Below are 14,155 nucleotides of genomic sequence, written 5' to 3'. Positions count from 1 at the left end.
AGATATTTTTTAAATAGTCTTTATTTTTTTAATTTTGGTTTAAAGATTATAAATAAAGTTGATGTACTGATAGAAGGATTTATTAACTATTAATAATTTAATTTATTTCAAGACAATTAATTTATTAAATTTTAATAAATATTTTTTAACATTCAATAAATATTTATTTGGGAGGAAAGTACATTTATTAATAGTTAATAATTATTTATTGATAGTTAACAAATATTTATTAACAGTTAATAAATATTTTGTTGAGTGAATTTGTGTGGCTTGCAATGTAATATGATATAAAGATTGCTTAGAAACAAAAATCATCTTTATAAATTATTTGCATTAATAATATTACATTATAATAACGTTTATTGTAAAATAGCAAATTCTATCACAGTTCATAATTATCTTTTATATTTTTAAATATTAAAAAGGTTAATTTATTTAGTGAATTTAATTATTATCATGTATTCCAGCTAGGGTTATAAAAGGTGTCAAAAGAAAATTATATTTGCTTTTTATTTTAAATAAATATTTGTTAACAGTTAACAAATATTCATCAACCATTAATAAATTTTTATTAACAGTTCATAAATTGTACTTAATAAATTACTTATTAACTGTTGATAAATATTTGTTAACTGTTAACAAATATTTATTAACATTTAATAAATAATTTATTAGCTGTTAATAAATATTTATTAAATCTTATGATGTTAAAAAATCATTTATTAACAGTTAATAAAGCTTATTAAATATAAACAAATCTTTTAAAGTGTGTTTTTTACTTTAACAGGTTATGGGCCCAGGCGTGTATTTTAGTATTTTTAAAATTCTTGCTCAAGGGTTAAAGATACGATAAAAATAATAAATACTTTTTTGTAAGGAATTTAATTTTTCATAAAAAAAGCTCGACATGATTTTTTTATATCTTCAATATTTCACCCAGAATTTTGGATTTAAAATTAAAGATTTAAAATTGTCAGCTTTTAAATAAATTTTTTAGGTAAAAGTGACAAATTTTTAAGATTTTTATTTAAATTTAAAAGTATATGACAATCTCTGGCATCTCTAATTTATCTTAGCTAGTATCCGCGTAAATTCGCCGGCACATTACCAAGTCTCGAATTCCTCTCGACCCACATTTGTCCTTGCTTGACGTCCATCCACGGTGAGACACATTCTACTCGTGGTAATCAAGTCTCTTGAGTTGGTACCGTATTCCGTATTCCGTGTATCATATATAGTAGAGTTACAAGTAATAGTACTACAACTATCGAGTCTTCAGCGTCTAGTCTATATAATCTCTAGTCCTCTCGAGTGTTATATAGTATACTATACCTCTTACTATTACTCTTACTCTTACTATCTCTTACTCCGTACTATCGACTATGTATACTACAATTCGCTCCTTGAGACTTTATTATTATTATGATTATTCAGGCTGCAATCGAAAATGCTCTATCTCTAAATACATAATTAAGAAATGACCTTATATCTCGTGAAATATTGACATTTTTAAAGATATAAGCTCATTCCGATGTTACACTCATCAAGACCTTTCATTTGAGTACCCACATCAATTTTTCATATATTTTATATATTTATATATATTACCTATATATATATATATATGAAAAATATATCAAAAATGCATGTGGGTACTCAAATGAAAGCTCTTGATGAGTGTAACATCAGGATGAGCTTATATCTTAAAAAATTTCAATATTTAAGAAAGTACAGTGCAATTTAACAAAAGTCATTATTTAAAAAAGCAAAATTTCATTTATTGCTCGTTGAAATTTATCCATATTTTTTTATATATTCAATTAAAAGAAAAAAATCCGTAAGATTTAAAATAAAATTATAAAAAAGTAATGACGTAAACTAGCCGTAGATGAAGATATCAAATTGTATAGTATGTAATTTCATCATTTGAAGCCCGTATAGCATCGAGTTACTGAAAATTATTCATCTTCATTTTCAGGCAAACTTCACTAAAAAATTTGATACACAGGGAAACAATAAATTTAAGTTTTTTTTTGCGAAAAAATCTTTCCGAGATATAAAGGTTGTTATAATTTTTTTTTCTGTCTGCTTTTTTATGCTTGCAAGATTCTGCGGTAACGATCTGGCAAAACAAAGAAGCCAGGACAAAGGGCGGATATATATGTATATTGTATATTGAGAAAAGTCTGAACAGTGTATTCTCCATAGCTCCGTTAAGCAGAAACACATGTTGGTATTATATATTATATAAATATATAAGTATATATATATATATATATATATATATATATATATATATATATATATATATATATATATAATATGTATCAAAGTTACGTTACATTGCTTCCGGCAGTTTGATTACTCACTCATCTCTGATTCGCGACTATTATAGCATAGAGAGATGGAAGATTTCACGGAGCAGCGTAATCAGTCTGAAAATTAATCAAAGTTCTTCAGTCTCTTTCGATCAATCGACGGAGGATTAATTTTTTTTGGGTTTCGTTTTGAATTTTGGAATTATAAAGGCTTGAAGGAAGTAGAGGTAGCAAGAATTGAGACTGAAAAAATTTTTATTGCAGGAAAAATCTCAAAAAACAAAAGGTATAAATATCGAATTGGACGATTTTCGGAGTGTTTCTTTGATGGAAATTACTTTTGTTATAAGTCACTTTATTCCTTATGATGTCTACTTTAAGGTCCTATAATTTATTTTGACAGAAACAATTTTTTTCGTAGAAAAAATCCTAAAAAACAAAAGATACTTTTCAGAATTGACGATTTCGAGTAAATTAGAATACTTTTGATTTTCAATCGGGATTTTTAAACTGTTCTTTTGATGGAAATCACTTTTATCATAGGTCATTTTGTTCTTTAAAATGTCTGCTATAAGGTCCTTTCAAAGATTTTAACAAAAAAAATTTTTTTCATAGAAAAATTCCTCAAAAATAAAAGGTACTTTTCACAATTTATGATTTTGAGCAAATTAGAATACTTTTGATTTTCAATCAAGATTTTCGGACTGTTCCTTTGATGGAAATTACTCTTGTTATAGGTCATTTTATTCCTTACAATGTCCACTTTAAGCTTCTACAATTCATTTTAATAAAAAAAAATTTTTTTCATAAAAAAAATCCTAAAAAACAAAAAATACTTTTTAGAATTGACGATTTCGAGCAAATTAGACTACTTTTGATTTTTAATCAGGATTTTCAGAATGTTCCTTTGATGGAAATTACTCTCGTTATAGATCATTTTGTTCGCTGAAATGTCCCCTTTTAGGTCCCACCAAAATATTTTTCAAAAAAAATTTATTTCATTAAAAAGATCCTAAAAAACAAAAGATACTTTTCAAAATTGATAATTTCGAGCGAATTAGATTACTTTTAATATTTAATCCTTGTTCTTATATGGTTCCCTCGAAAAAATAACTTTTACCATACATCATTTTATTTGTTGAAATGTCTCCTTTAAGATAGTACCAACAATTAAAGCAAAAAAAATTATCCTCACAAAAAAAATCCCAAAAAATAAAAAGATCCTTTTGAAAAGTGAGAATTTCCAGCAAGCGAAGCTATTTTAAAAAAAGTGATCAATGATTATGATAATTAAAAATATTAAGATAAAGAGCAAAGCGAGTTAAAAGTTTAGTTCTGAAAGTGACGTCTTGTGGGTGGAGGTTGGAGCCGAAATTCACCCTTAGAGAGGAAACAAGTATAGAGTTTCAGTCTGAGAGCTTCGCAATTTCTTTCGCGCAATTAAACTTGCAGTTACTCTCTGACATTTCTTCGCGCCGGGTGGATCATCTCCATCTTCATTTCCTTTTACTCTTTACTCTCTACTCACGAAACTCCTCAAAATTTATTATTATTATCATTATTATTATTATTATTATTATTATTTACTTAATACTTCAAACTTATTTCACTCCGTAATTAAAAATTTAACCTCTCAAATTCTGGATAAAGATATTATTTTTTAAAATTGTATATTTGAAGAAACAATTATTCTTGATGTACTGCTGCTAGATTTAATAGAATAAACTATCTAATGTTTACAGAGGACAGTTCTGCGGTCCATGTTACCGCTGTATCAAGTTCCATAAACAGTTCGCAAGTTTCCACCCTAACTACTCTCATTTAATTTACTCATATTATACATCAAGTGCCGTCTGTATCCTCAAAAGCGAGCGGTTAACGGCAAATACTAACTTCGTATTCATAATATACAAATATTTGCGCCAGTTTTTAATCCTATTTTTTATTTTTATGGGCGTGGCATTATTTAAAATTTCATAACTCAGACTAGTTTTAAAAAGTTTCTTTCGTTTTTCAGGATTTTTTTGATGAAATAAATTTTTTTTGAAAAAAATTTTGGTAGGACCTAAAAGTAGACATTTCAGCGAATAAAATGATCTATAATAAAAGTGATTTTCATCAAAGGAACAATATCAAAAGAGAGATTGAAAATTGAAAGTAGTATAATGTCCTCGAAATCAGCACTTTTGAAAAGTAACTTTAATTGTTAGGATTTTTTCTGAGGAAAAAATTTTTTTTATAAAAATCATTACAAAGACCTTAAAGTTGACATTTTAACAAACAAAATGACCTGCAATAAAAGATATTTTCATCAAAGGAACAGTCCGAAAATCTTGATTGAAAATCAAAAGTAGTCTAATTTGCTAGAAATCGTCAATTTTGAAAAGTATGTTTTGTTTTTTAGGATTTTTTCTACGAAAAAATTTTTTTCTATTAAAATGAATCATGAGACCTTAAAGTAACCATTATAAGGAACAAAATGACCTATAATAAGAATAATTTCAATCAAAGAAACAGTCCAAAAATCCTGATTGAAAATTAAAAGTAGTCTAATTTGCTAGAAATCGTCAATTCTGAAAAGTATCTTTTGTTTTTCGGGATTTTTTCTATGAAAAAAATTTTTTTTTGTTAAAATCACTTATAGGACCTTAAAGTAGACATTATAAGGAACAAAATGACCTATAATAAGAATAATTTCAATCAAAGAAACAGTCCGAAAATCCTGATTGAAAATGAAAAGTAGTCTAATTTGCTCGAAATCGTCAGTTTTGAAAATAATCCTTAATTTTTGTGATTTTTTCTACGACAAAAATTTTTTCCGATAAAATCATTGGTACCACCTCTAAGTAGACAGTCTGGCGATTGGAAAGATCTATAATGATCTTAAAAAAGCAAAAAGTAACCATCTCGAAAAGGTAATTGAATTCGCCATATTAGTAAACCGGAAAAAACAGTAGAGGAGTCTGGTGTTGAGTTTCTAGTCCAAGTGTAGAAGGTCTGAGCCTGATTGTGCAGACTACCTCTACTCTTACGAGAGTACAGAGAGTACAGAGTGTACAGAGAGTACTCCCACCATTCTGTGCCCTGCTTTGTGACCCAGCCATCAGCTGATCGATACACGTCACCCTTACCTACCAACCGTTCGAAAAACATCATCTTATTTGCTCCCTTCTTCAGCCACCCTTGCTTTCAATTCTCCTCATCTCCTCTGTCAACATCCAGACTCTAGACTAGAACCTTCTCATTAACAAACCCCTTGCTTGCTTCTTATTATATATTATCAATTATTAATAACAATATACACGTAAATATAGCAATATACCGTCTATCTATCTACTCCGATAATCCATTGTCTGACTAAACCCTTGCCTGTTCTACGCTCCGCTGGAAAATCCATTTATAGACGCTTATTTTTCATTTATTCAACCAAATTCCCTATTTTATTCCAGTTCCAGAATTTTTACGCCAAGTGAGCGAGGTCATGTCACTTTCTTAACTTTTACTTGCGATAACTCTTAAACTTTTTTTTCAAAATTTTAAAGATAAAAAAAATTTCGAGAGATTTTTTTATAGAGAATTTTCTGAGGAATTTTTTGAGCCCTAGCAAGAATTTTTAAAAAATTCCTGAGCTGAGTTATAAAATTTTTAAGTTTTTAGAATTATAAAATTTTTCAAAGAAAAAATTTTTGAACAATTTTTTGGACAAAATTTCCTCAAAAAAATAGCTAAAAAAGCGTTTTAAAAATACTTGGATAATTCCCAGGTGAGTACATATATACAAAGGACGTATGTTGTACCCTTGGGAATAAATTTTCCCAATAAATCATCCTGTGAGCAGAAATTCTATCTCGCTCTGAGCACATTCAAGTCTCACCAGACTCTAGACACCCTGGACTTGTATAGCACATATATAGTCCACCAGAGTAAAGTTTGCCGTCACGTCTGCGCACGCACGTGCTCGAGGGCGTCACGTGAAGAAAAAGACGTAAAAGGGTTAAGAAAGAAGGGAAGAAAAGTAAAGGTGAACGTGAATTTAAGGTGATCCAAGTACCCTCCCTGTGTAAAGAATGTCTATAAAAAAATAATACGTAGAAATACTTTTGTTATCTTTAAATTAATTTTTTAAAATTAATAACATTTTGGAGGGAATTTCCGATAAATTTACTCATTAAATAATTATTAACATTCAATTGACTAATAAAAAGTATAGCACTCTGAATTACCGGTATACACTTGAAAACACAAAAAGAGTGTCCCAACCTTCAAATTTATTTATGTTTACTGTCTAACCAAAATTACTACGATCTTCTAGCATTTAAAAAACCGCGGTTACTTATGCGCATGAGTAACTGCGCAAGCGGTGTTGCCAAGTCAAATACAAGACTTTAAAGAACGCAAGTTCCGAGTGATTTTTCATAAAAAATATAATGTATCTCGGTTATACGTTCGGAAAGCTACTTTTTTTATTGTTTTGATCGAAAGCTTATTACTTTTTCAATCAAATTCAATGAAAATAAAATTTTTTTTAAATCGTTAATTGCATTAAATTCTTAACCAAATACTGATGGAATCTCGATTCATGTAAAAATTACAATATTTAAACCTAATTATTTGATTAAATATCCCGGGAACCTGTTTTATAATTTTTTCATTAATTATTAGGCTACGTAGATTGAATTTACAAATAAATTATCAGGAAGTTTTAAAAATTTTTCTTCGCGTGGATCTCTTTAAGGAGATCCAAGTACCCTCCTTGTGTAAAGAATGTCTATAAAAAAATAATACGTAGAAATACTTTTGTTATCTTTAAATTAATTTTTAAAAATTAATAACATTTTGGAGGGAATTTCCGATAAATTTACTCATTAAATAATCCGAACAAAAACAGTTTCACTGTAAAAAAATCACGCCAAGTCCACGTTCATAAGACTATTAAGAAAAAAAAATTTTATTTCTTTACAAAAAGATATAAAATAAAAAATTAAAAAATCCAAGTAACCGATATGGTTGTATATGATTTTCGGAAATTAAAAAAAATTTTGTTGTAAATTTAAAAATTAAAAGAAACAATTTTGGAACGTATTTAGTGTGCGTGGTTACGAAAAATTTCACTTTTTATGAAATTCCTAAAATCTATCTACTAGAACTTTTTAAAAAAATTGAACTACACAATGACGCACACCAAGTACGTTCTAGAATTGTTTCTTTTAATTTTTAAATTTACAACAAAATTTTTTTTAATTTCCGAAAATCATATACAACCATATCGGTTATTTGGATTTTTTAATTTTTTATTTTATATCTTTTTGTAAAGAAATAAAATTTTTTTTTCTTAATAGTCTTATGAACGTGGACTTGGCGTGATTTTTTTACAGTGAAACTGTTTTTGTTCGGATTTCAGTATTTTTTGTAATTATAATAAAAATTGACAATTTTAATTTAATATATATCCGGTGGCAAACTATCCCCTTTAAGCTATAGTTCATGTAAAAGTTATTCTTGCGCTGCCTGGCGTGTGTAATTGCAAGCTGTCAAATATCTTTTTTTCACTGTAGTTTCCCATCTATTATAAGATTAGCATGCATCCTTATATTATTTAGTCTCTGGCTGTCCGCTCTTTACATAAGAAAAAAGTTAAAATCTAAAAATCTGGGTCGCTATAGTTTGTGCTTATTATTTTTAATAATTTTAAATAGAAATTATAAAGATAATTGATAATAATCAAGTAATACGCGTAATAAAAAGCATGAACTACTATTATAAAATATCATAAAAAAGAAAAATCAAAATAAATTTGAAAAAAAATTTGTAACCTCAAAAAACCGTTCTGCTTACGGTATATACACACTCGGTAGTCTGGCTTGAGAACGGAACTTGGCGCCAGACTCTATCGAGTCTGTTGATTATTAACATTTAATTGACTAATAATAAATATAGCACTCTGAATTACCGGTATACACTTGACAACACAAAAAGAGTGTCCCTAACCCTCAAATTTATTTATGTTTACTGTCTAACTAAAATGACTAAGATGTTCTAGCATTTAAAAAACCGCGGTTACTTATGCGCATGAGTAACTGCGCAAGCGGTGCTGCCAAGTCAAATACAAGACTTTGAAAAACGCAAGTTCCGAGTATTTTTCATAAAAAATATAAAATATCTCCGTTACACGTTCGGAAAGCTACTTTTTTTATTGTTTTAATCGACAGCTTATTACTTTTTCAATCAAATTGAATGAAAATAAAATTTTTTTTAAATCGTTAAGGTAGTTGTAGCGTGATAGGCATTTCAACAGAAAATTATGGAATTTTTTTTATTGAACGATAAATATGTTAATAATTCACTACCAAAATTTCAGATCAATTGACCACACCGTTTTTAAGTAATTAATTTTCAAAATTGCATCTTTTACACGTAGAAGTATAGAGAGATGGTAAAGTTAGTATGAAATCTTCCGTACCACTCGAGCGGGCCAAAGATTTCATACTAACTTTACCATCTCTCTATACCTCTACGTGTAAAAGACGCAATTTCGAAAATTAATTACTTAAAAACGGTGCGGTCAATTGATCTGAAATTTTGGTAGTGAATTATTAATATATTTATCTTTCGATAAAAAAAATTTTATAATTTTCTGTTGAAATGCCTATCACGCTACAACTACCTTAATTGCATTAAATTCTTAACCAAATACTGGTGGAATCTCCATTCATGTAAAAATTAAAATTTTCAAAGTTAATTATTTAATTAAATATCCCGGAAAGCTGTTTTTTAATTTTTTCATTAATCATTAGGCTACGTAGATTGAATTTCCAAACTTTCAAGAAGTTTTCAAAAGTTGACTACTTGGCGTGGATCTCCTTAAATTTCCGACAAAAAAGATCCTCATAAATTTAGCTCTTCCCAGGTATCCACCTCCTGGAACAGGGGTCGAGCTTCTACTCATTTGAAAGCTCTCGAGCTCCAGAATTGAGAAAAGTCGATGCCGACGTATAGATTTGCATATATCACTCGTATTCCAAGTGAAAGCTGTCTAGTATCGGTAAACTAATTATTATACACATCCTTGATGTCAGAATAAACAGGTTAGGTATTAATATGACAGAAATCAACTGTCATATTAGCAAAGTGCGGCGTATAAATTATCCAAGAGATTGAGGGTACAATTTATAGAATTCAAATTTAAAAGTTTGTTTGGAAAATTATTATTTTATTTTCGCTAATTGACAGACTCGGGTAATATTTTAAAATATATTAAGGAGATCCACGTGAAGTAGTCAAATTTTTTAAAACTTCCTAAAAATTTGTAAATTCAATCTACGTAGCCTAATGATTAATAAAATTAAAAAACAGGTTTCCGGGATATTAAATTAAATAATTAAGTTTGAAAATTGTAATTTTTACATGAATAGAGATTCCACCAGTATTTGGTTAAGAATTTAATGCAATTAATGATTTTTAAAAAATTTCATTTTCATTGAATTTGATTGAAAAAATAATAAGATTTCGATTAAAACAACAAAAAAGTAGCTTTCCGAACGTATTGCGGAGATATTTTATATTTTTTATGAAAAATCACTCGGAACTTGCGTTCTTTAAAGTCTTGTATTTGACTTGGCAACACCGCTTGCGCAGTTACTCATGCGCATAAGTAACTGCGGTTTTTTAAATGCTAGAACATCTTAGTAACTTTAGTTAGACAGTAAACATAAATAAATTTGAAGGTTATGGAACTCTTTTTGTGTTGTCAAGTGTATGCCGGTAATTCAAAGTGCTAGATTCGTTATTAGTCAATTAAATGTTAATAATTTTTTATTGAGTAAATTTTTCTGAAATTTCCTCAAAAATGCTATTAATTAATTTTAAGATGCATAACAAAAATATTTCTACGCATGATTTTTTTATAGATATTCTTTACACTAGGAGGGTACTTAGATCTCCTTAATTTTCTATAAAAAAGGTCTCTTATAATCTTTTTGTATCTTTAATATTCTAGCCAAAAATGGTACTTTAAACTTTTAAAAACTCCGAATCATTTAACAGGTTATGGACCCAGACTTGTATTTTAGTATTTTTAGATTTCTTGCTCAAGGGTTAGAGATACAATAAAATTGGTAAGGACCTTTTTTGTAAGGAATTTAATTCTCTATGAAAAAGATCTCATTATTTTATTTTATCTTCAATATTTTAGCCAAAAATGGCACTTTAAACTTTTGAAAACTATGGATAATTTTAACTTGATTTTTGAATTGAAAATTCAAATTTTGTAAAAAGGGAGAGAGATAGGGCAAAATTAATAAGAACCTTTTTTCACAGAAAAATTAATTCTCTCTCAAAAAAGTTTCCTATAATTTTTTTGGCTAGAATTTTAAATTAAAAATTAAACATTTAAATTTTTAATAAAAAAATGCAATAATAATATTAAAAAGTTATTATTATTATTATTATTATTATTTGATATCAAAAGTTTAAAACCAAAAAAAAATAAAAATGTAAAGTTCAGTGTCGTGATAAAACGCGACATAAATCTCGAGACACGTAAAATCGCCGAGCGAAAAATAATAAAAAGTAACAGTTTTCGTGAATTTGGTACACAACCAACGCCCTACGTGATTGGATTTTCTATTTCTATTTTCCTCCAGTCACCATTTACATGCTCGTCTCAACCGACGGATATCGATAAACCAATTTACTGTCCTATTTATACTCCCCCCAATCCTAAAACCTCCCTTTAAAACAAAATGCTTCAGTAATCTTCTCCAGCTTCTCCAAACTTCGACGCGACCCACATTTCCAAATTCCTTACTTCAAGCCCTTTAAAATGACTACCCACACGACCTACTTCCCCCGAGGATGCTGCTCCAGGAAGGACCTGGAGAATTCCAGGTTTGGACCGACTTTCTGGAGTATAGGGTCATGTGGGTACTCATTTTAAAGCTCATGAGCTCTAGAATCCAAGAAAATCCTTCCCGACGTCCCAAGTCCTTATCCTTAGGCACAGTCGCTCAAATTAACCAGAGAATTAATGTTTTCTCGTCCAAATTTACACGAGTATTTAAATCCATGTTTACATTCTGTTTTCGTATTAGTGAGTAAATAGTTGTGTATAATTGCCCCTTGTGTTCACTCCGGCTTCCATTGGTATGCTTTAAATATATATATATATATATATATATATATATATATATATATATATATATATATATATATGGCCCCTCGTAAGCTTCCCGTGATCCCTCTCACGGCTGGTAGTGATTCTTCAAAGCCTTCTGCTTCTGCTTAAGAGCAACTTCTCTTTCATGTATATAATGTATATTGTGATCCCCCTACGGGCGTTTGGCTAAGTAAACGGATCCTAATGAGGGGCGGTGGTACATAACATACATACAACATATATAACACATAGTGTAGCTTGTAACGGGGAAACGCCGGTGTGTATACGACACTGAGACTGAGGAAGAAGCCATATTTGAAAGGGCAACCGTGACGGCTCATAAATTTCTCAGTAAACTACTACTCGAACCCTTCTTTTTGTTTTTATCATTTCAGCTCGTCCTTTTCCGGTGTGGTCTTTTCATTTTACAGGAATTTGTTTTATCCTTTCCATTAAATTGTAATTAATACTATAAAAAACAGATTTTTTTTTAATTATCATCAACAGTCGGTAATTAAATTAAATTTGACTTATCGATACTAGAAATAGAAGTTTTTTAATTTAGTTTCAAAATATAGTTCCTGATATTTCAAATTATGCAATAAAAAGTTATACTATCTATATCGACTGTCGATAATTATTTTTATATCATGTGTCGGTGTTAATAATAAATATTAATATTGAAAAATATTAATTATTTACAAATAATTGATTTTTTTTAAGACATTTCTAGATTAGGAAATTAATTTAACTAAAATAAAGACAAAGATTTTTTATAATTAAAAATTTATGATGAATTATCGATAAAAGTAGCTTTCTATAAATATGTCAGGAAGAACAGTCCTTGTTTTTCAATAGTTTATTTTTTATTAAAAATTCAACCGTCGGTAAAAGCAGTACATATCTACAGTCGGTATCCGAGAATCAAATACCAGCAGTCGGTAATAATATTTTTTAATTAATAAATTTTAAATTTACAGCTATGGCAAGTCCCTCAAGCCCCGGACTAACAGACTCAGCAGTCCCATCGGACACAGACTTCTGTCCCAACTTATCGGCCTTCGCATTTGGAACCTCTATCTCTGGAGAGGAACAACAAGCCGAAGGAAGAACTTCTTTGTCCGACAACAACTTGCACTTGAGTTACAACGACCACCACAGTTCCGAGGAGGAGCTAGAGGTTATAAACAGTCCGAAAGTGGTCGCGTCTCAGGGCCTCAGGCCCGCTACTGCCCCAGAGAAAAGAAAGTGGTCTCAAGTGAACAATTCTAACAATTTGCAGTCGCACTGCACGCAGTCGCAGGCGATTCCTGGCTCTGGAAGGCCTGGGCCCACCCCCGGGCCTAGTAGTGATTCTAATGTTGCAGCCAGCTGTTCTGCTCCTGTTAGCAGGGCTGGAAAGGAACCTGGTTCGGGTTCTAGCGATGAAGAGGTACAAATTTAATTCATTTTGTTGGTTTAAGTCTTGAATTTTAAGTTTAAATTCAAAATTTTGGGTTTAATATTGAAGATTTGAAAAAATTATGAGACCTTTATTGTAAAGAATTAAATTCCCTACAAGAAAGGTTTTATAAATTTTGTCGTAGCATTAACTGTTAAGCAAGAAATTTAAAAGTTCTAAAATGCAAGTCTGGGCCCATAACCTGTTAAATTTATTTTTTATTTTATTAAAAAATATATTTTTAGGTCCAAGGACTTCTGGGAGCCAACGTGATCTCTCAACCGGTCCAGTTCCGAAGTTCGCCACCAGTTGACGCTCATAAACCAGGACGGTCCCAGTCCCCACCGCCTAAACTTTTCCACGCTGCTAAAGCGCCACCTAGGCCCAGGTCCAGGCCCAGGCATCATCATCTCTATCACCACCATCACCATCATCATCATTATCAGCACCAGCATCAGCATCATCATTATCAACAGCAGTACAGTGTAGATATGGACGTGGGTGAACTGAGTGCGTGTAGTCCCAGAAAGAGACATAGACCGCCTCACAGGCAACCAAGGCCTTGTTTAGATTTTGAGAAAATGCAGCAGGTAAATTATTTTTTTAGTAGATAGGAATTTCTTCAAGTTTCTAAAGGTTATGGGCCTTATTTTAAGTTTCTTAAGGTTAAGGTGAGTTTTAAAATTAGAAACTGGGCCTATAGCCCTTTAAAAATTCAGAAAAAAGACCTATTAATACTCTGAGGCCTGTAGACTGGGCCCATAACCTTTAAAACGCCAAAAATTAGACTTAAAACCGCAAAAAAGTACAAATTTATAAGAAAAATTGAAAAAAAGTAGCAACTGGACCCATAACCTATAAAGAAGTCAAAAACTAAACCTATAACCTTAAGAAAATCGAGACAAATCGCTTATTAAATGTTGAAAGACTCAAAAAATACGCACTGAACCTTTTTAAAAACTCTTAATTGGGCCCATAACCTATAAACAGCTAAAAAGTAAGCGTAAAGCCTTGAAAAATTAGAAATTAAGTGGATATGCTTTTAATAAATTAGAAACTAGGCCTATTAACTGTTAAAAAATTCAAAATACTGGCCCTGAATACTTATAAAACCTCTAATCTGAGCCCATAAACTATAAAAAGTAAAAAAAAAACTAACTTGAAAACATAAATAACTAGAAATTAAGTCTACAAATTGTAAAAAATTAAGAAACTGAGCCCATAACCTGTTAAAAAGTTGAA

General features: G+C 29.8%; 1 protein-coding gene across 1 annotated transcript in view; it reads left to right on the top strand.

Moving 5' to 3' along the window:
• The window catches only part of LOC123267620 (lateral signaling target protein 2 homolog), a 39,422-nt gene that overhangs the window by 8,107 nt on the left and 17,160 nt on the right, over window positions 1–14,155 (top strand). Inside the window, exons 3-4 of the mRNA XM_044732342.1 lie at window positions 12,453–12,904; window positions 13,159–13,503. Of these exons, the coding sequence (XP_044588277.1) occupies window positions 12,453–12,904; window positions 13,159–13,503 (797 nt within the window). The remainder of the gene's footprint in view (window positions 1–12,452; window positions 12,905–13,158; window positions 13,504–14,155) is intronic.

Source organism: Cotesia glomerata, linkage group LG6, assembly GCF_020080835.1.
Source record: "Cotesia glomerata isolate CgM1 linkage group LG6, MPM_Cglom_v2.3, whole genome shotgun sequence".
NCBI classification, from domain to species: domain Eukaryota; kingdom Metazoa; phylum Arthropoda; class Insecta; order Hymenoptera; family Braconidae; genus Cotesia; species Cotesia glomerata.
Note: the sequence above shows the minus strand (reverse complement) of the source record. Positions and strands in the feature narration are given on the sequence as shown.